This window comes from Centruroides sculpturatus, unplaced genomic scaffold (genome assembly GCF_000671375.1).
Source record: "Centruroides sculpturatus isolate CEXI.00-Female unplaced genomic scaffold, Cexi_2.0 scaffold2, whole genome shotgun sequence".
Lineage (NCBI taxonomy): Eukaryota > Metazoa > Arthropoda > Arachnida > Scorpiones > Buthidae > Centruroides > Centruroides sculpturatus.
Window position 1 is genome coordinate 304 of NW_019384369.1, and position 26,576 is coordinate 26,879.

At 30.1% G+C, this 26,576-nt stretch overlaps 1 protein-coding gene across 1 annotated transcript in view; it reads left to right on the forward strand.

Annotated features, from left to right (window-relative positions):
* The first annotated feature begins 17,917 nt into the window (after window positions 1–17,917).
* LOC111614164 (protein Shroom1-like) overlaps window positions 17,918–26,576 on the forward strand; it is a 58,032-nt gene continuing 49,373 nt past the window's right edge. Inside the window, exons 1-2 of the mRNA XM_023355546.1 lie at window positions 17,918–18,012; window positions 19,450–21,421. Coding sequence (XP_023211314.1) covers window positions 17,918–18,012; window positions 19,450–21,421 — 2,067 coding nt within the window. The remainder of the gene's footprint in view (window positions 18,013–19,449; window positions 21,422–26,576) is intronic.

The following is a 26,576-nucleotide window of genomic DNA, read 5'->3' on the forward strand; positions in this document are numbered from 1 at the left end:
TATCCCAGCGAGATGTATAAATTATAATATTAACAGATGTTTAAGATGCATTTTAAAAAGCCTGTTATACATACTTTCTTTTGATGTAAGCTCCAATTCATCATTATTCTTAAGGATAATTAGATGCTTGAATCTTTATATAATATTATAGGCGTTTTGAACCGTAAATTAAAGCTTATTAGGGCTTGTGAAGCTTCGTCGTGAGTCTGAATTTGGAAGGGGAGGAGAGAAAAAAAATGCGAGTCGAATCAACCGTTTAATTTCCAAGAACAAATAAGCTCTTAACCTTTAAAACATCCTTGGAAATTTTCATCTTTTAAGAAATTTCTCGTTATCTTCGGCCCATTCGAGCTGCAGACATCTTTAATTCCAGAGAAGTTATTTTCCGTACCAGTGACGACGACCTCACGTTATTAACCATTGTACCATCGCGGGCGATAGGAAAAAGAAGAAAAAAAAAATTAATTTCCTTGGAAAAGATTTAGAAAAAATTTCTGTGCCAAGGATTTTGTCGACTTTGTAGGATTTTCTCTCTTCTCCATCGAGAAATTTCCGTGTAATTGTGATTGTTAATCATGCGAAAGAGATATTCGTCACTCTGTATTCAAGACTCGAATAGGTTGCTGATGTTGATTGCAGATGATGCACCCCTTCCGTGGCAAAACGAAACATTAACAACCCGACGCGTATGTTACTTGTAAACCTGGACTTGACGTTTAATTAAACCCTAATTACAACGCTTAATCTCTTTCCTAATTAACAATGTGTATCGGATATGCCGGGCAACCACGTGACGTGTCATTGCCTTCTTTCGGCCATCTTACATAATGTTTTCCCCTCTTTTTTTTCTCCCGCGGAAATAGCTGTTACGAAGCTTAAAGACACTTCACCATATTAACTTACTCTTTTTACTTTTTAGCAAAATTTAAACGTCGGTGTTTCAAAATGAATTTTATATATTAAATTGTTGTAAATATAACTTTATAATTTAATTTAGTTTTCGAAACTTTTTGAAAATTACGTATTATTATTATTATTATTATCTTAAAAATGAGTACATTGATTGTTTGTCCACACGAAACCGTAAGTAGGTGAGTTGGAGGGGAGAGATTTTTTGCACGTAATATCGACAAATCAGTATGAGATCTTTTAGTATGCAGATATTTTCCTGTAGGAAATACATGGAATAAAATTTCAAACTTTTCACGAAACATTTTTGTTTGTTTTTTAGAACGTGACTTTTCGCATTTCCAGAACGGCATCTTCGGCTCTTCCTTTTTGGCTTGCGGTGTCACAGGTGAGCAGACAAGGACGGAATTGTGGCCGGAGGCCATTCCCTCGCTCCTTCTCTGCTTTCCCCTCCCCCGCTGTTCTTCTATCGAGACACAATTGAGTAGTGAGTCAAGAAAGGAACACACTATTGTCTCTGACGTTCTGCTCTGCCGGCTTTCTATTGTTCCCCATTATTTACGTCACAATCGAGTCTTCTGAAATTGTAACTGGTTACGGGACAGACTGTCAAATTTTGACCTGTATAGTAATTTTCGATTTTCCTTTTTCGTACTATTTCTAGCAAATGGTTTGAAACTATTTTTCTGGTAATCTTCTTAGATTCGTCGGTTATTAGACCGTGTGGTTTTCGACATGATTCTTAACTCGCTCGATTTTCTTTCTCACTTATTTTCTTTGGTCACGCGCCCTTCTTGTTTTTTTTTTATTTCTACATCCCGAGATTCCTGTATTTTCAGCTTCTCGCTATCTTCAAGCTGTTTTAAAGGTTACTGCACAATATCTAACATCGGTTTAAGAGAATTTAAGCATTGACGGATTAAGTTGCGGTTTTATTGTCTGATGAAATATGCAGGAAGAGAGGGAACTGATGACATCGACGATAACTTAAGCAGATGACTTCCTGTTTCTTCCGAACGGCACTCCTCTCCTTTTATATTGATGTCTTTTCTTGACGCAAGAAAATCGCATATTTGCATATTTCTCCCATATACGAGTGTTTGTCCTTCTTATTGGGATTTAGCTACCGTTTTTACTGCTTTATGAATGGATTTGAAAAATACATAAAATCGCATCCGAGTTCTTTCTTGAAATTCCATCCAATAACGTACATTTTGTGGATTATTTTTAGTCCCGTCTATATATATATATATATATTTTTTTTTTCGGATTCAAATACATTATTAGCTTACGTGGCATCTTTCATTTGTATATAGAAGTCCAGTTTAAGTTTCTGGAAAGAGCGCATTAATATTTTCTATATAAAAATATTTTAAGATAATCTCACGATTTATTTTCTTCGAAGACATTTGGCAGTGATATTTTCTCCTCTATTGAACGGTAAAAGACGAAATAATATACGAGAATGGAAAATTCTGTTGCGGTTTTCTCGTTCCTTGTACAGTTTATGATTGGTATTAATCGTATCTCTTTGTCAAGACGTTATTACATCTTATAAAAGAAAGTTAGGAAGTACAGTACATCGAATGGCTGTATCGTTATTGTCATTTCGGAAGTGAAAACACTATCGTAAAGCACGTTCCGAAATCGAGTGGGTTAATGTTCCGTGACAACTGCATTCCTTTATATAAAACTTCGAGTTCTAAAAATTGTTCGATGACTGCGGTCGAGAATAATCAATTATTTAGTGGAAGAAAGGGAAACGAAAATGGAACTTCCGATAAAAAAAAGAAGCCTATCCGTTTCTGGTTTTATTAATTGGAAATTCGAACGAACGTATTCTTTGTGTTGTGTATAATCAGAGTCTTCACTTCGAATGTCAATCGAAAGTGAATCATTTCATAAAGGGCGTCACAAGCGAGACACAAAACGCATCGGTAACAATTGATCCGGAACAATTCATCTTATGTTTGCGTCCACGGCACGTAGACGCCCCTCTTCTTTCCCTTAAAGAAAAGGGGGGAAAGGAATTCCGCACTGTTGCGGGCGATTCACGCTAATCTCCGTGCATCCACTCTAGCGTCACTCAATAAAATGTCTCTAGAGATAGCCTTATCGAGCTTCAACACAACCACCCAGGGGATCTTCTTTGGTTTGTAGTTATTTGCTCAAAACCAAGCAATTCTTTCCGAATAGATTTATCTGCACTTTAATGACGGATGAGGCCATCGCTCTGATCTACAAGTTCAGTTGCGTGGGACGTTCTATTTCTCCAAAACGCAATATATGATGATCAAATCGTCTCCCGTCTTTATTTATGATTACGCTGCACTTAGTTTCGGATATTCTCATATATTTCACTCGGGTTTAAACGTCATTACAGTAGGAGAGATCCGTACGTATTGAAATATTAAATACATTATAAATCAAATTTAAACCAGTGAATTATAGTTTAAGTTATTTTATATACTTTAAATAATTTTTATTTAAAAAAATATTTAGGCATTAACTATTGTTTACATTCTTATTTATAATTAGAAAATTCTCATAAAATTTAATTAAGCTGTACTTTAAAAAAGGAACGAATAGTTTTTGTGTGCAAACAGTTAATAATAACCACTCTATTCGTATATTACTGTAAACAATAACCACTTTGTGATATTTTATTTAGAAAGAAAATTATTTTATATATAACTTATTTTTATTAATAGGAGAAAAAAAATCCCGCAACGTCTTCGGTAACGATCCTAGAAATTATTTATAGCTTTCCAATTCAAATTTTATCACACTTTATTGTTTTCTCTCGACCTTAATCTTAAAATTAGCATCTGAATTTCAATTCGCCTCCATTTATCTTGCTAGGAAAAAAGCTTTTTTTTTTTTTTGTATAGTTTTATAATGAGCCATCGATTTCTGAAAGAAAAAAAAAATGTGACAGCAAACAATAGTAATAATCGATTTACAAATCCCATATCGGGAGAATGAAGCAAACAAGTGAATTTGCTCTTTCTTTCTTTATTATCATCAGAATTTTTCGAATTGATTTTAGTCCCATGAACTAAGAGTAGAATGGTAGTAGAGGCAAGCCTAGTTCTTTATCCAGAGAGAGAGAAAGAGGGGGAAGAAGATAGGAAAAAAAGGACAAGATGATGATGTCCCTGTAGTAACTCGATATCTCAGCATCCGAACTAAATAATACCCGATAAATGAGAAGTCACAGATCAAATTTATTTTTTCTTTTTTTCCTTCACTGACGAACGTCTCACAAGTACTAAATTTAATTTCTCACTCCGTGAAAATTGAAATTTTTTCCCATTCCATCACTTTTTATTTCGATCCACCTTTTTTCGAATTTTCTTACCTCCTGAGGATTGTTACATCTTCCTATTTTCTTTTCACGATTATTAAAAAGTAAAAATTAAATATTATATATATATATATATATTATTGTCAAAATGCTCGAATTATTAATAAAATTCAAATTAAAAATAGATATGGCGAATATAAAGAAGTTTATTTTCGAGCAGTACTTTTGATATTAAACAAATTACTTCTCCGCTAGTTGATGGTACGGAGTTGATCATAAAACATTTCACTTATTAAGAAAGTGGTGCTTTTTTTTTTTAGAGTGGACGGAGCAACAGTTATTGACAGTCGTGGATGGGGAACATTAAAAATCGTTCCATCACGACATCTGCTGCTGTCGTCTTTCTCTATTTGCACGTCGCATCCTTCTGTAATCTAGCAAAATGGAGAACAGATTCGGAAACAATAATTAATTGACAAAGGCGAGAGAAACGACGTTGCAACCCAACGTTCATTTTAAATTTGGTAATATTAAATACGAATTTCTTCGAAAATAATCTTCATTTATAATTACGATTGATAATTGAAGACAAAAGGAAAAAACCGTGAATAAGAAATATTTCTACTAAACATATGGATTAACTAATTGTGAGTGGTAATTTAAAAATAATCCAATAATTGCTCATTTGAATTGCAAATAGTGTCTTCTTGCTAAAATAGTATAATTAAAAATTGTAACCTTCTCTGATGCAAAAAAGGGAGATCTTTTTAAGTAATTATTTTAGAAGGGGAAAAAATTTGTTTAAAAATTAGGCATTTTAGTGTAAATTTTTTTTCCATTTAAGAGGAGGAATGTGGTTGGATTTCAGGTAAATTTCCTGCGCTGGTAATCGACTCATTGCTCTATATAAGACTAATGATTACTCATTCTGTCACCAGCTGTCATTATCACTAAAAAAATCCACCTTCAACGGTTAAGATATTTTTATATTTCGTTCCTGCTGCCACATACCGGATATAAACTATATTAATTTAATATATACACTCACTCTTAAAGTTTCCAGCTAAAATATACAAAGGAAAAAATCTCAATCATGCTTTATAGAACACGTTTTAGGATTTTTTTTCGTATTTACTTCTTGTTAATTCACGGCATGTTTACGTCGGCTTCCCATACTAAATAGGAAAAACGCGAATAAAGAGGTGTCTGTCATCTCCATATTTATGCCGATGATTTCTATAAAGGATTTGTTTTCCAAAACTCTCCATTATCGAGAGCGTGCAATTTGCAATGCCATGAAATATTAACGATCTTCACAAAAGAGATTAACGTCGTCCTCACATTTTGCTTAAGTCGATATGGAAGGGATTAAGCACGAACAATATTTTCCTAAAGTTGATAAAACCGTTTGGTCTCGTCCTAAACAACCTCTTTCGAGGGTGACATTATTTCATTATTTTTTCCCATTACCGGATGCCAAATTAAATTTTTTAGGAAACATTCTGGATACCGTGTAAATTTACCATTGGAAAAGTATTAAAATTTCTTTGATATTTTCCTTTATTTTGATTAAATTCGAATGATCGAAACAATTTACTTTACGGAATCAGAGTTTTAAATGTAATTTTTATGGCTTGGCAATTTTTATGACTGATTTTAATGGGCTAAACTCTTTGAAAGAATCTTTCTGCAATCGTATTTATTTTCTGTTTAAGAATAAATAAATTTCAAGTTGCGAATCTTTTTGTGTTTTTTCTTATAATTCTAATAGAATTACATCTTTAATATATATAAAATTTTATAAACAGGAACTTAATTATGTTTATTTAATTCTGAATATTTCTCTGTTTATACAGTATTTATATTTCTACATAGAGTATTTGACTGAACAATTATGCAAGTCGTTATATTTGGACTGTAAAAAAATATTTTTTAGTTTAATTATTATTCTATTTTAAAATAAATTTTATTATAAAGGAAGAAATGTTCGTAAAGTCTTTAAATTTCGTTAAATTTTATCAAGTCTTATTAATTCGAAGTAAATACTGTATAACATTATGCTGATTTAACCAAATAGAAATAAGTTCGTCAATCATCCTGAATACTTCTAATATCCCTTACTTTCGTCTTAATTTAGAAGAGAAATATATCAATTATAATATGCAAATAATTATATTCCATTTTTAAATTTAATGAAAGTGAGAAATTTAAATGAATTTTTTTGTGTTGTATGCCGGTAAACAAGATAATTAACCTCAATAAGAAGACAGTTTATGTCGAAGAGAGGAAAGAAAACATCCTTCAATGTAGCGAGTGACGTAACTGTATCTTAAGAGGCAATGTGTGCATGGCACCTTCGTGTCATAATGGCAAACAGTCTAACAGAAAATATTTCTCTGATACTAATTTAAAATTCCGAAAAGGAGAAAAAAAATTTATTAAATTAAATATTTTTGGTTAAGCTGTTGAAAATCACTCAGAATAAATTTCTATATGAAACAGGAACGTGTTTAGAAGTAAAACACATTCTGTGTATCAAAGATGGAATTCAAAATGGATAAAAAAAAATTATTTTTATTCTTCTAAATATCGAAGAGATTTAACTCTATTGTTTAGTGGCATAAGAGAGAGATTTATAAATTTAAATAAATAATTTATTAATGTATATACAAATTCACATTTGTGTATAAAGCAGAGATTTTGAATTATATATGACATAGATCTGTAAGTATAAAATCTAATTTGTATAAAATTATCGCATGAATTATTTAAATTTTGAAATTTGATAATTAAATTTTAATATATCTTTAAATAATTTTCTTCTTTGTTACAAAATTATCTCAATTTTTTTCCTTATTAAGTCATTTGGAAAAGTTCAAATCGATAAGCGAATTTATCACAGAAACTTATTAATTATAATAATTCATCTCTATTCAAGATTGTTTGAATAGTCCCGAGTATATATATATAAAATAAAATATGAAAATGCATTTTTCTTACTCTTCATCTCTGAAACGAGAGCTCTTGTAGTTTGTATGATCAAAACAAAATTTTATGATTGCAAATGTTGGAGGAAGAATTGTAACTTGAACTCGTTTTAAAATAAACTTTTTCAATTGAAAAATTGAAAAAAGTTCACATAAAGTGGATACTTTAATACTGAAATAATTTAACTTCTCTACAATTTCTTTAAAATTAAAATTTGTACTTCATACGTTTTAAAATTCTAAATTGTCTCTCGATTGCTATAATATATTCCTAATTGATAAAATAATTGTTTTCTAGCACCGAATAAATTTATTCCTGATATAATTTAAATTCGAAGCTAGCGTCAAATTTCTAAATATATAAAACAACGTGTCAATGCCATTTTTCTCCATCATAAAAACATTTTTTTTATATATATATTTATTCTTTGTAATATCGTAAGGTTGAAGTACACTAAATTTTAGTACAGATTGATCAATATATATAAAAGAAGTGTTGAAGAAAATACTCTAACGTCGTGAACAGTTTTTAAATTTTCTTGTAATGTTAGAGGCAATAACTTATGTGAGACAATATTAATAATGCTAATTAATGTTTCAACATTCTAACATTAATATTACTACAAGAACTTTGAAAATTCTTTTCAATATAAAAAAAATTCTGAAGGAATAATATAGACTGAAATCAATTTATTATATAATTGTAGATGATTTATCAATCTAAATAGCCTAATAGTAACAATTTCAATAATTCTAGTTATTTTATTTTTGATTTTTTAAGAATAATTTTTAAGATTAAATTTGATTCTTTGTATTATTAAAATAAATTTTTGAATATTGTTTTCTCCGTTCTTGTTTATGCTTTCAATTACTTAATGGTTTCATAATTTAAAGAAATATAATAAGGTACCATTATTAAGATTATTTTTGAAGAGATTTAATTAAATGGAAAAGCAATAGAGACATTTACTAAATGAGACATATAAAAACATCTCAAGTTATATAGATAGATGCTATTTTATGTTATATATATAACTTTTATAATCTAATATTTCAGTTTTCTTTTTATTAATTAAGATAATTAATATTCGAAAAATTGGTAATTTCTTCAGTCTAAATTTTTAAAACTGAATCATTAACGAGAAACGGAAAAATAAAATATTTTCTGGCTTATTATTTGATAAATTACATTTCTGTACAGTTTTCGCCTCCAGATATGTAATTATAAACAAATAAAATAGACACAGAATTACACTTTTAAGCAACTAAGTTGACTGTAGAATTTATTATTATTATTTTTTAATTATAGAGATAAGTTTAAATAAAATTTTGCGATAAAAATTAAATATTTAAAAGAACTTTATTTTTTTTTATTTAATTAAAACAATTCTATTAAATATTAAAAAAGTATTTTATATTTTGTTTCTGTACTGTACAAATGAAATAGAATTTTAATTAGTGTAGGTACTGTACGTGTATAGATACTGTAGGCCTATATCTGTGTTTGAATTTATGATTTAGGATGTATAATTTTTTTACATTCTTCATTATAACGAGGAAAGGGCTTGTAGTATGAAATCAAATCATTCCAGAAATGCCCTTGTTTATCTCAGTTTCCCTTATTTTTCGAAATATTGGCAGTTAAAGTTGACAACGAATGCAAGAAAAGACTAAAACCAAATCTGTCCACATACCTCCTCTGTAGCAGAGTGGTTAATTACTCTGCTACAGAGGATCCTTGTAAGATATGGAATATAGATTCAAAGAATCTTGTAAGATATAGAATAAGGATTCCCAATTCTTTTCTTGTATTGACTCCTATATAGAAGATATTCTTTTTCAATAGACTTCCCCTTAACATCTTTCTTATTTTCCAAGATTTTCATAATATATCAAGTAAATTATTGAATCAGTTAAAGAATTTCCCATTTGATTGTTGTTATTCTTATTTGAAAATTATCTGAAGTTCTCGAAAACGTACAATGAGTATCTGATTTTTCCATCTACTCCAATTGATCCCTTAAGTTCCATTGACCCCCAAGAGGTCTACATCGACCTCATTATGAAACCCTGATATAGAATATAGGTATCTTGAATCATTGTATGGTATAGAACTAGTTTATAAACAATTATGCAGTCTCATTAACTCCTGTTGCTATTCTATACTTTCCTATTAAATTACATGGAAGATTTTAAGCATATATTAAGACAGGACAATTTAATTTAAAATATTACATAAAGATTTAATTATATTAAATTTATGTTTAAATTAAATGCTCTAACGTAAACGTTTAATTTAGTTTTATAGTTAAATATATAATTAAAAGTCTTAATTCCCGTATATAAAAATAATTCAATATGTTTAAAAATATTACGTAAATCTTAGCTATAAACTACAGGACTGTAATATATTCTGTAGAATTACTAGGCGAAATATATTCTGCTCGAATCTTTCGGTTTCTATAAAACCGAAAGATTCCAGTAGAATATATTTCGTACATTAACAACTTGACGAAAATCATACGAATCTTTTGTGCCATTTTGAATTGCAAATTTGAATTTTTAATCGAATTTGGATTTCCGCTTGGCTACTCGATTTGTCATTCATAATTTAACCAATTTCATTGACTAAATGATTAATGACGGAAAGAAACTTTAACCAATTTCGACGACCAAATGCAATGCTAACGAATGCAAGCTCTGAAACTGTACTGTACAGTACGTCCAAGTGATACGAAAATTAAAAGTTTGCGATTTGTTTGTTTAGATTAAAAAGTTCTTTTCATAAATTTTCGATAAAATTTTAATTCTAGGCCATCCTTACTGTTGGCCTGTTACATATACTGTTATATATTTCACATCCTCTTTACACGTCTCGAGTCAACCGATCGAAACTTTTTCTATTGAACTAACATTTGAAGGTTTTACATAAAAGGTAAAAAGTAGACCGATAGAGAAGACCAATAAAAAGAAGGGAAAAATTTTTTTAAATTTTATTCTGTATACATTAAGTGTATTTTATATTTTATAAAGTTTAAATAAAGTAAGAAAGAAAACTTAAATTTTTTATTTATTATTTCATTGCTTCCTGTAATAAGTAATTTAGAATAGGCTGTTTAATATAATTTAATCAGTTTTATTGATTATAATTTCTAATAATAAATACCGATAGAGTATAAAAGGCGTTTTTAAAAATTTCCAATTCATGATTTTGAGCTTTCAAATATCCATTGCTGGATTACTCACTAGATACTTGAGGAACAAGTCAAGGGGCTCCGAAGTTGGAAAAAATAAAACAATTTTGCCGTTGCAATTGTATACCATAATTTAAAAATAGTTTTATAACTACAATTGGACATTATTAGTTTAAGATGGCGTAAAATTATATAGATGCCCCCTAATCTTTTGCGTCTAGGGATTTCGGAAGGTCTTAATTCACCACTACATATATCTTTCAATTTTTTTTGTCTCTTTTTCATTTTCTAAGTACTCTAATGGATACATTGTTAACTGGCTTATTGTCAAAACTGAAGCCATAGTCAAGGCTTTATTAATCGAAATGTCACAAAATAGGAAAAGCTTAAGTAAATATTAAAGTGTATATATATATGAATGAATTTAATATGAATAATTTCACACACGTGAAGACCTTTATGTTTCTTCCAATTGTCCTTAACACCACAGGAATAAGAATGTCACAAGGTTAAGGTCGACGTTTATTTTGAGACATTTTTCGCCTCAAAATAAAGATTTTTGTAACTTTATAAAGACTTTTATGTTTCTTCTACTTTTAAAAAGAATTACAAGATTTTGATTTTAAAAAATAAACTTATTATATATATTACATACAAATATCAGTTTGAAAATCAATCTCTGACAGTAGTTTATAACAAAAGGAAATATAATGAATGTGAATAATGAAGTAAATTGTCTCTCAACGAATTTTTTATATTTCAATTTTATATTTCATGATTATATAAACAAATTCTACTAAAAATAATGTATATTATGAATTTTGCCTGACAGAGTTTTGATACAGAAAACGCATTTTACCGTAACTTAGAAGGAATTATAATAGGCCTTTAATTACAAAACCCGATGATTATTAAACGCCAGCACAGTGCATTAATTACGGAAAAGTGGGTTACAATACATAATAATTAACAATTCATGAAGATTCAATAACTTCCGATTTAACAATACGGGATATTTAGAAGTAGCCTAATTCATACAAGTTGTTAGGACCAAGTTCATCCTTTATTGTTCTCCATTAATGCTATGTTTAAAGCATCCAAAGCGGTCGAGGGTTTGAAATTTCGGATAACAATGCTCCGGATAATTGTCTAATAAAAGGAAGTATGGAGTTTAGCCACCGACTTAATAACCAACGTGTTTCTTGACTGTAAACACAAATATGTCGATATTAAATCGTCAAAGTTTATATTGGGTTATAGAGTTTGATGTAAACAAATATATGAAAAGGTCGTTATGAATATTTAAATGAAAATATTCTGGAGATAAATATAAGTGCCAACTCGATAAAGTATGTGGAAGAAAAACAAGCGTTGATCGAAGTAGAGCGAAACGGCTACTCTCTCCTCTCTCTCTCTTCCCTCCATCACACCTCATATCACAATGTCGTATTTCACCTTGATCCCAGAGTTGGGTTAAACCCCGCGTCATATCGGTAGAGATGACTCAGGAAGTGATATTTTTCCGTCCGTCAATAGCCAGTCGAAGTTTTATACCGGAAGTAATTTCCTTCTAGTGAACTCCGCATCCGGTCTACAGATACACCTCACGTGACAGATCGAAGTGAGGAAGGTTTTATAGAACTATAATCCCCAGTCGATACAGAAGAGAAACAGAAAAGTCGAAATCGTTCCAATAATAAGGAGGAATGGAGAGGTCTTTTTATATATATCTTCCCAGAGCTAGTTGAATATGCAGCCTTTCCAATTTAACTTCTGGTGTGATAGGATAAGAAATATGAGAGCAACATAGCAAAAATAACTGGTTATTTTATTATGAAAAGGGTCATTTCAAAAGACAGATGATGGATTTTCCTCAAAAAATCATTATTTACATAGAAAATTTTTTTGTCATATTCATACGTAATTTCCATTCTTTTAAAGAGGAACGTTTAAATTAAATTTTATTCGTGTCGATATTTTTAAAACCAAATTTATCATCCTCGAAACTTTCTATGAATTTTTAATATGATAAAAAAAGGGAATGGATTTATTCAATATGGAGTAAACGAAGCCGTAAAATGTGATCAATATTTTGAGCCGAGTTTCGTTTTGTGTATGTAACCTATATAAAAGATAACGAAGATTTATTATGCAAATATTAACAGCTTTAAATGAATAGATTTTAAAATCGATGCTGGAAAATTACATTTATTTTAATAGGTTCCTCGTATATTAAAAATATAAATTGTGCATAAATTTTTAAATACCTCTATTCCTTAGTAAATGTTTTAAATTTATTTATTTATTATAACCAGTAAAAATAACTGCGAATAAATGTAATTTATAATGTTTCTCAAAATTATTTCAAATTGTTATCTTTGTTATTTAAGCATAAACTTTAATAAGGTAGAGATTTGAAAGAAAAAAAATTGCGAATTTAATCTATTTTATCATAAATTAAATTTATATTCTAAGAAAAGCATTTTTTAAAAATTGATATTGCTAAAAGCAAGCATAAAAGGTTTCTTGTAGTTCGATATTAGATTTAGGATAAGATTAAATAATATATCTTAGAAATTAATCCAGATGATGAATAGAAGCAAGTCCTATCCTTAGCTTTACATTTGTGTGTAGAAGGTTTTCATTCTACATCATGTTGTAAACTACAAACCTTCTATAGATTCAAGTTCGTTATGGTTGGATAATCCTCTTTCAGGCTTTGTCTGATTGGAGAAATAGAGGGATAGAAGCCTCTTAGATTGGTATAATCCCTCTAATAAGTCAAGGTATTTTTTCCTTATCTCTTCCATACTAATGGCAAATACGACAAACCTCTCATTAAATTCTTGTTCTTTTCTTATCCTAGTAATCCATATCCGTACTTAGTTATATCTCGAATACTTAGAACTTAAATCTATAGTAATCGATCGATATTTATTACGTGGATCTATAATTATAATCGAAATTTTAAATGTTATAATTTAATGATGGTAATTTAATACAAAGTTATTCCTCAAATTTTGCTATTATTTTCAAACAAAAGCATCCATTAATGACTCGAGGAATCAAATCAAGTTTATTCAATAGCTATAATTCTGATTAATGATACCAATTCTGAATATAAGTTATATATCTCTGGAGTGCATCCATTAGTCTAGATCAACATGTAATCTGATGATGATAAAGGATGCCGTATTCCGGCCGACGTAGCCAAACCGAATGTCAGAAAGATTCCATGCTAGAAGTGGACGTCATTGAATAGTTGTATGGGATTTATGTAACCGGTTGTTATCTGATATTGATTTTAGCATACGAGAAATGATCTGGACGATATCCAGATGACAAAACCTCTTATTTTTCTCAACATTTTTCATTTCGGGCGACATCCTTTCACAAAAACTTCACTTTAAAAGGATAAGCTAATAAATTATGGTGATTCGACATATTACATCTCGACGCCCAGTATTAAAATTTTGCATTATATAAAGCTTAATTTAAAAAATTAACACGTTTTATCCATTATAGAGGATTTTTAATATTCAAATTGCGCCATGTCTTTCTAAAAAAGAAATACAAAAGATAATTATAATATCCATTAAAGAAAGTTAAATAAGTTTTTAATCGTGTTTTTAGCTTATTATTCTTTAATATCTTCCAGAATAAATTAAACTATCTCCATTCTGTAGAGGAGAATAATACTGCAAAACCACTGGTCGTTAGCTGGAAATGGGCGTTCACACACAACACAAACATCTTTATTTTGGTAATGAACTGAAATTTTAATCACATTTGATTCCTCTTATTAATTCACTACGACAATTGCTGTATTATCAATTTTATATAAAAATCAATTTTAAAAATTTTATCTCGTGTTTATCTAACGCTTTCTTATTTAATTTTCTTCGTCTTTATGTCAACGGTTAATTAAACTCAACAATTTATAAGTATGATAAATACGTTACATAATTCGGATTAACAAAATATCGATCAATTTAGTCGACTTGATATAGTTACACGTCAAGTAATTATATCTCTCGACGTAGTACAAACTGGATAATTTTTGTTTCAGATCCCCGGTTATTGTTTGAGTAAGATTAGAGTTTCTATCTGCAACTTCATCTCTTTTCAAAGTTCAAATTAATTAGGAGAAGATAGATTAGAGAAATTTTCAACAACCTGTTTTTAAATTGACAGAGTTTGTTGCCAACAACTTTTCATGTACTTTCAGGTTATTCAACTTCATAAGTTATCTTGTTTCTGTAAGCGTAAAAAATAATTAATAATATCTAAATTGGGTTAGTTTTTCTCTTCTTTTCACGATTTTGGAAAAAAAATCCTATTTAAATAATCTATTTGCGGGAAAAATTATACTAATTATTCCATAGCTGTAACAGAATCTGGTAGAGATTATATTTTATTTTTCATTAAAAAAAAGGTATGTATTAAAAAAAAGGTATATATTAAAAAAATATAAGGGAGAAGAAAGTCAAAAAGCAACTATGATAAAATTAAGCATAAACTTTTCTTCCGCTTAACAAATTAAATGGCATCATTAAAACTGCTTATCAAGTTTCACAAAGTTATTCTTTGTGGTAAACTTGCAAATTTAGTAGTTTCTTTGCTACAACGTTTGTCTTCCCTATAGATTAATGATAAACAACACCCGGCCCTCGGGATGCATGAGGCCCCTGAGACTTTTGCAACGTAATTTTGTTTTCTTCTTTTCTCCTTATGCTGTTATACAACTCTAATTAAGCTGATATTTCTGAAGAACATTCAATCTAAACTTGACCAGTAAAAGGATGAGTAGGCCTATATACTATACGTTAATAGGTAGCGCATATTATTTTAGTATTTAATCTACTGGCAGTTATGGAATACGTTGATATTCGGCAAACTTAAAGCCGAAACTGTGTAAGAAAGACGAATCAGGGCTGCCTGATAACCACGAAGTTCATTCGTGACCCTCATACAGAAAAGATCGATAATATTGGCTGTAAAATACACATTGTAACTTATTTGGGGTTGGATTGATGATAAATGGTAACGCAACACATGACGATCTGTCAAGGGGGATAACTTCCGAGAAGACTTTCTATGAGGAAAACTGAAACTGTGCTAGATACATGGAAAAAACATGGAAAGCTCTATGGCCATCCCGGTGGCGAGGAGCGAATTCACTTCCAATTAATTACCAGTGTTCAGTGGTTTTATTCACTCGGATAACTTATTTTTAAAACTACGTTTAAAGCCTGTAATTATTTGCTTAACAATTAAACAATAAACAATTTCATAAGTTTGAAAATTTTGATTTATAAATTTCTCATAAATTTGATGATATCGATTATTAAGATTGAAAAAAAAGAATAAGAACAAATAGTTAAGAATATTGTATTTATTCTTTCTTTTTCAATAATAATAATAATACTATATACATAAATTTGAAAATGTTGTAATGTGTATGTATATCAGATATATCACCTTTTAACTGAAGACAAATCTAATGTCTTATTCAGAGTTATTGTTAGATTACATGTTCTGTTTTATCTAAGAATTTGTCCATAATGCTTTATTGCTGGAAATTAGATTACGTGTCACGAAACAGCCGATACTTCTCAAATCTTTGTTTAAGATAAAGAAGGTTAGATCGATAATGGTGAATAGGCATTTGTTCTGTTAGAATATATTTCTGCAATTCGAATTGCCTTGTGGAGATATTAAGTGTGTTTCGTCTCGCATAAAAAAAAAACNATTATAATAATTCATCTCTATTCAAGATTGTTTGAATAGTCCCGAGTATATATATATAAAATAAAATATGAAAATGCATTTTTCTTACTCTTCATCTCTGAAACGAGAGCTCTTGTAGTTTGTATGATCAAAACAAAATTTTATGATTGCAAATGTTGGAGGAAGAATTGTAACTTGAACTCGTTTTAAAATAAACTTTTTCAATTGAAAAATTGAAAAAAGTTCACATAAAGTGGATACTTTAATACTGAAATAATTTAACTTCTCTACAATTTCTTTAAAATTAAAATTTGTACTTCATACGTTTTAAAATTCTAAATTGTCTCTCGATTGCTATAATATATTCCTAATTGATAAAATAATTGTTTTCTAGCACCGAATAAATTTATTCCTGATATAATTTAAATTCGAAGCTAGCGTCAAATTTCTAAATATATAAAACAACGTGTCAATGCCATTTTTCTCCATCATAAAAACATTTTTTTTATATATATATTTATTCTTTGTAATATCATGTATTTTAAAGGTTTTTTTTTTTTGAATTTTTAAGCTTGTAATTTAATAATTAGATTTTTTTTTCTTTAAATGTAAACGAATAGAGATTATCCCACATTTATGATTTTCATTATTACAACTTTCATAATAATATGTCTTGTTTACTATAGAATAAATGATGAATTTCTGGGCTAATGTATGTACTGTTTGAAATCATAGTAAAAAAAATTAAATGTTATACAAAATTTACACTTTTCTTGTTAACTTTTGTACAAATATAAAGAAAATTACGTTAATTTTCTATTTATATTACGTAGTTATTTGATTTCTATACAAAGTAAATATGTATAACAGTATAACAACAGTATGTATATTGCTGTTATACTGAATATTCGCAAATTTATAAGGTTGCTTTTATTGCATGTAATGATGTATTGTATTTTAAAATCAATTTTCATTTAAAATATCTGTTTTTTTATATTAAAACTGAAATAATTTCGCTTGTGTATCGTAATAATTATTTTCTTAAATTTAATTTCAATTTTCTTACATCGAATTATGTAAAATAAGAAAATTATCGTTTAAAAAATTTCTTACTTTTCAATGAATTCTAATTACATTTTGTTATTCGTAGTTGAAAACATTATAAACTATCAATAAATTGGTCGAATGTTACGACTGGATATGTCGTTGCGCGTTATTCTCTTTAGCTTTGATCGTTTATATTGTAGGAAGAGTAACTGACGATAGTTTACTCTTAATGGACGATGCCATTTACAAACTTGTCACTCGTTATAATTTGCAACATAAATTCTACTATTTATTGTTTAATTTATATCACGATACATAGATCAATGGTTTAGAAAGTTTCGACGATTATTTAGAGAATTTCAAAGGCTACTTTAACATTTCTAAATAGCTTTTTAATTAATTAAAATTCAACGAGCAATTTGCGTTATTATTTAAATGATTGCCGAAAATGATTTATGGACAAGTAAAAGGGGAGGGGAAAAAGAAAAAATAATAATAAAAAACAAGTGCAACACGAAATGAGAAATAGCTTATGAAAAGTGACACAAATTTAGTCTTTAATTAGAATTTAAAATTATTCTTCGGAACAAAAAATCTTAATGTTACTCATTATATTTTAATTCATGTTTGCATCATCGAGCGATAAATTGCCGTTTCGTTCGGTTCAAACGAGCGTATCTCGATTTAAACATAATTCATCACTCATCGAAGAAGTTTACAAGTCGTGAGAAATATTTATCAATATGACAGACAGAAATAAGATTAAGAAAACAAGGAAAAACGACGACAATCTTCCCAACATAAGACAATATCAGTTTAGCCCCGAGCATCACGCATCGTAATTAGTACTTGTTTAAACTAGATGGACAGAGAGAAAGAGAGAGAGTAATCAAACCAATAATTACATAAAAAAATATTAAGCAGACAATCTAATGAGAAAAAAAAAATAAGAAGTGGAAGAATGATAGAAAGAAAGGCTTTACATCTAATCATATTTGGCGATAATACAAGACGGCATTAGAAGGAGATTACCTTTTGGATTTCGTTGTACTTCATTGCCGGAGGGAGATGAAATGATGAATACACCTTTCGATATTCTAGAGAAAAAAAAAATTGGTCATTACGTCTTTAACAAATGAAACAATTGTTCGGAGTAAAATTGAAAAAAAAAAAAAAGAAAAAACTTTTAATACGAGAATGACGTATGCCAGATGAAATTTCTTATTGCTACAAGAACAATTTTAAAATTGCTAAAATTATTTTCGGAACCTTTTGATGGATGTATTATAAAATATAACACAGCTTCGGATTTTTTTCCTTTCTTTTTCTTTTTTTAATAGAAGAATGTTGAATTGGATAGAATTTTTTTTTATTATCAAGAGTCATTTATAGTTAAAAAGATTTGTATTAAAATTTTAACACTTTTGATCTTATTATGGTAGAAAAATTAGCTGATTTTTATATACTTTTATCCATTAACTTTTCATTGTTTAGAATATTGATCATCGTCATTTTTAAATCTTGTTATTATACCTTAGAGGCAAACAAAGAAATTTTAAAATCTCAGGTATTCGATATTCTAAAGCAATCCTTCATTAGGAGTTGGAAATAAGGTGTTAATGAAATTATTTAATTATTAAAAAATTTTCTTCATTTGTGTATGGGTTTAAAAACCGTTTCGCTTCAAAGAGAAAAGAAGTATTGTAATTACGAAAACTAATCAAATTACGTTCATGTTTTATTCTATTACTTGATAGTTCACTTAACACACATTACGGTTGCCATATTTTTCGTAATTGTTGCTGACGTGTAAAGGTAAAAAAAGAGGAAAAAAAAACCAAGTTTTTTTTAGTCTCGAGCGTGCTATACTGGTTTTCTTATCGTTCATTATGTCTTTAAATTATTTACAGGATAATAAAGAATATGTGAGTATTTATAAGTGTTTCACAGGGAGAGTTACGCGTTTACAAACAAGTTTTTTTTTGTTTTTTTCGTTATCTTTGAAGAAGTATTGACTCAATTAAATTCTTATCAAAGGTGTTTTGTAAAGCGAAATGATCTTAATCAGTAATTAAAACAAATATCAAATGAATTATACACATTTTACTCCATTAAATACAGTCCTATTCGTTGTGTAAAATGTTTGTTTATATAAATTTAAAGACCAATACGTAATACACTTTTCATGTTTATAAATGTAATAAATTTAATTTTTTTTTAAAAATATTTAATTCCCGATATTTATGCAACGTTATTTTTCTTCTGTCTTTTTTAGGAAATATCACCGAAAAGAAAATCGTTACGTAAGCCGAAGCCAAAGTTATGGTCGTGATTCGTATAAAATCAGGCCTTGTAATGTGAGATCGCCTTTTCCGGATTTTCCGTATCATCCGTTTTCACATTATAGTAGTACCGAATCGTTAACCAGCTGTTGGTCCAATTGCACAACTTTAGAAGAAGATCAACTCGTATATCCTGCTCGTTCGGTTCCTGACCTCGATCAAGTCGGAGACATGGTGACAAGAAAATTCAAAAAGGGTTCGGTTTACGAAACGCTGGCCACCAAGAGCGGGCTAGATTTTGCTCCAGTAATTCAAGGTCGGCCATACTGGGAAAGAAGAGAGCAGCACACCGAGGAGTTTGCCCATAACCGAAAGTTAATAAATAACAAATGTGACGTAAACATACGGCACGAGACGGAAAAAATAACAAAGAAAGTGTCTCCCGGTATCCATTGTAAGTATCAGAAAGACGAAGAAAAGCAAATATCACCTCCACCTCCACCAGTTCGAAATTCATCCAGTCTCAAGTACATCCGACACCAACCCCAAACGCACGAAAAGTATCCGTCTTGGCCAGCTGTTCCCACATCCGAGTCGGATTCTTCCAATTCCGCATTATCGTCTTCAAAATCATCTCCAGCTGCTACGAGTCACCGTTCTAATTCTTGGACGGAACAAACTAATTATCCCAAGGAAAGGATAGCTTACTGTCGACCTAAAAAATGTTATAAGATATCTCCAAATCAATTACAGCCCGTATTGGAAAGATCGGTTCTGGAAAACGGCAATCGACAACAAAAACACGAAGTAGGTAATTTAGAAAATTCCCTGAAAGAGGCTCTACACTCTGATCCCATAGATTTGGATAGCTTGTGTAGATCATATTACCCACGCCAGACATTAACTGTTTCTCGTGATTACAATATCCATTCTCCTCCGGAACGTGATGTGCCAAGACCAACCGTTCACGATAGAACTCGTAAACACCCGGAAAACAATCAATCGTGTTACTGGAATAATGGACCCGATAGTTGCACCCCTCTTCTGGATAGATTGAGACTGGAGAGTGAAGTAATGCCTTCTAACTGGTCACCTCAAGTAGAATTGGAAACACCCAGCGAAACGGGAAACGAGAGCGTGGACGGCAGTAACAGCAGCCAGGAAACATTAAAATGGCACGGTTCTTGCAGCGATCTTAGTTGTTCCAATAAATCATCCATTTTTGATAGCGGCCGATCTACTCTTCCAGACAGATTATCTCCTCAGTCATGCGATAGCAGCACATCACAGATCGTTCACAGTTCACGAGTGGAGCCCGCTCAGAGGCACGATTCCGAAAGTGTACTTTATTACCTATCACCCGTAAGAAGTAACAAAAACGACGACAGAAAGAACTTTTCCACTTCCTTCCCAGGATTTTCTAGAAACGGATGCGACTCTAATTACTATTCCACTCCAGATAACATCAGCAAACTAAAAGTTTCCGAGCGATCTTGCGACATCAATAGATTGAAACACGAAAATGAATGCGAAACGAAGCATCAGAAGTATCAATATTTGGATCCGGAAAAGAGACATCGCATATCCGATCCGGAATTAAAAGCCATTCAGAAACAAGCAGTTTTGTCTTTCTATCACAGACAAACAGCTGCACAAACAAACACATCGAACGGAGGAGACATGCCCGTTCCCCACGAATCTCCTCCAATTTCACCAGGAAGAATGAAATGGAATCAGTGGGGAGATAATAAACTGGATAAAGTACCCGAACATGCAGTTTTGGCCACGGATCCACTCTCGAGAACAACCATTAGAGGTAATAAGACTCCAGAAGAATTCAGAAATTTGGAGAATCAATTAAGTTTATCCGTTCCAAACTTGAACGAAGTAGCTCTTCCTCATCATCAAATATCTAGTCAACAAACTACGGGGATTAGAAGTCAATCTTTTATGGATGAACCTATCGTAAGTAATTTTTTACTCGTTTTATTCGTTTTTTTTTTTGTTGAATGTGTATAGCCATATCTACTTCATAATATATAATATATATAGATGAGATTTCATTTTAACATTATCAATATGGTTGTAAAATATCTATCACTAGAGACTATCGATTTTATTTGATGTATGTTATTGTTTGATTCATTCCAAATCCCACTATTTTTATAAAAGACTTGCCATTTATTTTCTCTTCTATCGATTTATTATAGTCCAGAGCATTTACTATAAACTATTATTTGTGAAGAATGTAAGTTTAAATTTTCACGCGAAAACAGGGGAAATCGTGAAAGAATACTTCATTTTTTCTTCTATTTTTTATTGTATTATTCTAAAGATCACGACTCTGGTATTGTCTGTAAATTTTATATACTGTGTTAAGAGAAAATTTGTATTGTTAAATATCAATTAAATCAACCTAAATCTAACTCTTTATAAGTCGAAAAAGAGAAGTGTAATGTATAAAAAACGAGGGGAGTAGTTTATTTGGTAAGATTAGTCAAATCTTATTTCACTATCCATTCAAATAGAGTTAAAGGTTTGGTTATTTCGAGTCAGAGAATATTTCGAGTGACATGTTTACAACCAACCGTTCGACCATTTTGTCTGCTTGCTACACAAAAATTATCGTCTGCAACCTGTTTCTCCAACAATAATAAAGAAAAATGTCTTCCTCCGTCGTCTTACAGCTACTCTTTTCCGTTCTCGTACTAGACATTTATTGCCATCTCTGCCCACTTCTTGTTTATCCTCCTGCTCCGGCATTAATATCTGTTAGTTTCCGTAACGTCATAGCAACGCTCTGACACCAGTCGTATTAAGAGAAGAGATGGGTTGATTGGGACTCTTGGCAGCTGACAATCTTGCTTCCACGTCTTTAGCTTGTAAAGGAATTCGATGGTTCAATATTTTCTCATATATTCGAAATAGCTTTACCTAAGAAAAGCTCGTTGGCCCCGGGATTATATTGAATGATAATTGATAAGTCGGATTGTCATTATAACGGATTGTTGCGGTAATCGATAAAAAGAGGGAGATTTAACTCGAATTGGATGTTTTTGCATCTTTTCCCGCCAAAGGGAACGGTTTGTTGGCCAATGGTAATAAAAGAGGTTACACTCGTAACAGCTTTCTCCAACTCATCTAACTTTGGCCGCCGTTTGCTCCGGGCTATTCCTGCTTAATTTCTCTAGTGTGCCTGGCTAAGCACACATTCTGTTTTCGCCAACCACAATATCCCTTCGCTTCGAAATTTGCTGGCTTTTATCTCCCGACATGTAACACTTTAATTAAAACGATCATAAATAAAGATAAATTATTAAGATTATCTTTTGTAAGAGAAAAGTTTGGCGTATCCTTCCTGTGAAACGGTACAGCAGAAAGTACTCTTCATCCAATTGAGAGCTTTCCGTCAGATTCCGAAGTCAATTGGGACTTAAGAAAGTGACAAGAAGACTGACTTCACCGCACGGCAGCTGTGCATCTCGACCAGAAGCCAAATTGCCAGGGGCCGAGATCTGTCAGCCTGGTATAGAGACTTGGAGTGAGAAGTAATGAGCTGTCGTAGCGTTTGACGGTAAACTCTTCTGCTTCTAGATTGTTAGAGCCTTCTTTTTTATTGTCATTTGTTTGCAGAAATCACGTTATAGTGCGGCGTCTGGCAAAACTGGATTTCCGAAATCGCCCGCTTTACAGTCTTTGCTAAGGTATTAGTAATGGCAGATTCCTGTTTTATAAATCGACGAGGATTTTGCTTGACAGAATTCCAAAACGGAATTTCTTTTTTCTTTCTTTCTTCTTCTTCTGTCAATTAAGTTCGCAGCGGGCGTTGGTTTATACGAAACAATATGTTTATAGTTTTTTTTTCAATTTTTGTCACAATTGTCAATTAAAGTCTTGTTTCTTTAAAAAACAGAAAAAGATTTATTGTAAATCTAAAAGAATTACTGTATTTTAATAGTAAAAACATTTTGTATAGTTAAATAGCGAATTAGATATTTAATTATTAACTAAGTATTAATCATCAGTAATAGCAGATCAGGTGTTTAAATGGTGCGGTTCACAGATGACCTTTTGCAAGTCCTCTTGGCAAAAAAAAGTAATAATTTTCTAATATTTCAAACAAAAGTTCGAAATATTTGAATATGCAAGTCATGTGTTTATATATAATAAACAATTCACGGGAACATATAAATAATTTTTGCATGAGGTGGCCTAAGAGACACACGTTACTGGTATTAGTAACAGCCATTGTGTAGTTCAGATTTCAACGAGTGATCTTCTAACTAATTCATTCGCCGAATATTTATATTTAAGGATAAGTGGAGTGGAAAATTAATATAAATAACTCCAAAACAATAAAGAATTGAAGATAGTTTTGATGAGATAAAAATAGTTTTTTTTCTCATATTTAAAAAAATTCATTTTAAAAATTACGCGATAAGATTAATTGTTAAGATCAAGGTTATAATTTAGTAAGATCATTTATATGATTTTGTTTATAAAGAATGTTTCTTCAGAAATTGAATTATTTGTATTATTTTTATTTTAAAAAAAATATTAAACTAGTTTATATTTTAAATTATAAATGTCATCCTTTAACGTTATATCCATTTTTTAACAAAGGAAATTTTTCATTTACGAAAATATTTTAACGAAAAAAAATTAGTATATAAAATATTAGTTATTAAGTCATGTAATAATTCTTAAGGAAAAAGAATATTTATTAAAATGTGCAACATTTTAATCGAATTTCTTTAATAAAATTTTTATGTCTTTCGAAGAATATTTTACGTAAAAATTTTCATTATTAAATATTTAATCTGTAGGAATAATAATAATAATAATTTATTTATTAAATTTAATATATTCTTTAGTTATTCAAAACTTAATCGAAAGTTAATTTAATTCCGGGTAAGGTTAAAATGTCACCATTTTGACTGGAAAAATGCATTAAGGCTGCACTCAACTTTTTAATCCAGTTTGAAAAAAGAAATGTAAAAATGTAGATAAATATATGTATGACCATATTATTGATAAAGCAAGATTGATTTTGAGCAAAGCAAATGCGTCTTGCCCAAATACCATTTACCCCAGTTCATCTCCGAGAGTCCTGCATATTGACATATAAGGTAGAAATTCTTAGAATTGTCAATATGACATCTACAATTGAATTTACAATGAATTCCCATATAAGTTCAGCGGCAATTTATATAGGGCTTTTATGCGAAGTTATAGGAGAGGACATATCCATAACTTTATTTTTTTTTCCAGAAATATGATTGATTGACACCATCTTTCTTTATCGTTCTTCTTAAGATCAGATGTTGATGTCGCGCGTAGCAAAAGTATCTGGAATATTTACTAAAATATATATATATATAACCGACAATGAAAAGCAAATTAAAAATAAAACTTTGAGAATATAAAAGTCTTGTATAAGTTGCAAAAGTTTCAAGCAATCCGGCGAAGGATTCTTTTATAAAAAATTGAAGGATAAAGGATGCAAGTCGATAGCAATGTAAATATAGTATTTAGCGTGTCTTTCAAAGCTTCTTTAGGACAATCAACGAGAGCAGATATTTTATTGTGTAACTACAGAAATTTTATTCTGAAACGAAAACAATATCGAACTACTTTTCAATTCAAAATTTAATATGTAAATGTGTTACGTCCGTTAAATCTCTTTAGTGACTCGATCTCGGGAGAGACAGACTTCGCTAAGTTACTTAAAATAGATTTATCAAGATTCCCTTTTATTATTCCCATTTAAAGATTATCTCGTAACTCGAATAACAAGATCAAAGCTTTGTATTTGAAATATATCCTTATGGTATTATATCTAGGCCAAGTTATTATCTACCGTCATCTTTCATCTCCTAAATAGGATAATATTTAGCTAAGTTCAAACCGATTTTTCTCTAACTTAATTGTAAACTGTCAAAAGAAAACTCGTATAGAAAAAAAAAAGAAATATTCAGCTCTTCCATGATTTATGAATACATTTCTCTTGGGTAAGTTTGCCGGCCTACGAGAAATTTTCGTCTTCCTGTTTGCCTTTTTTCTTTTAAATTGCAATTTTGGAGATGAAAAAATGCCTATAAAATCTTTAAAAAATTGACGCTAATTAGTCAAAAATTTCAGATTTAAATGACTTTTTTTTAAATATTTAATATATTACAGTATTGTTTTATTGTATACAATTTATATTACACAATATCTTGAGAATGTTATTTTTGAAATGAAACATATTTAAGAATACATCTGTAATTAAAGTCTTAGAAAAGAAAGAAAGCAAAAGAAGTAAACAGAAGAAGTTATTTATTTTTGGACAAGGAAATGGCTCGGCTAAAAAATAAAATTAACATCTTAAGTTCACAATAAACGTTGAGATATCTTATCAAAAGAAAAGTTTGCTTTGTAAAGTTTTAATGGAAACTCTTACATGGAACTTCGTCCACTTGGCTTTTTACGACTCGATTCCGTATTAAGAAAAGACGTTAGTTGTCAGGTAAACAATCCATTAGATTAATTTATTATTCCGACATACCTTTAATATGCAAATTTAATATTAAGATCCGTAATATTTTATATAACCTGTAGAAGGGCAAAGTAAAAAGGAAAGAAAAAAAAGAGGAGGAAGATCGATAAGAGCAGTGTTTTTTTAAAATATAACTAGTGTTTCGTTATATAAATCTCGATGTAGCGTATAATTTTCTTCAGATTAATAAAATAATACTAACGTTATTATGTTACTAACAACTGCTCATAAATAGAATTGTCTAGGATCATAATCCGTAACGTATAAGTCCAGCGAACGGAAAGTAAATAATAATGCATAATTAATGGCTGGGAGTGATGATTGGATCTAGGACGTTGAAGGCAATTTATTCAAAATATTTGTCAAGCCGCAATTTACCTTGAAAATAGGAGACGACGTGTATTACTCGGCGAGTAGCGAAAATTAGAAAAATAATGTAAAACGCCAAAGGATAAGATTTAAGTACAAGGACCGCATCGAAACTTTTGGTAATTAAAACTGCGTAACTAATTTTATGGAACGAGAACTTTTAAATAAGAGGATTTAAAAAAAAATAATTTTAAAAAAAAAGTGGGCGCAATT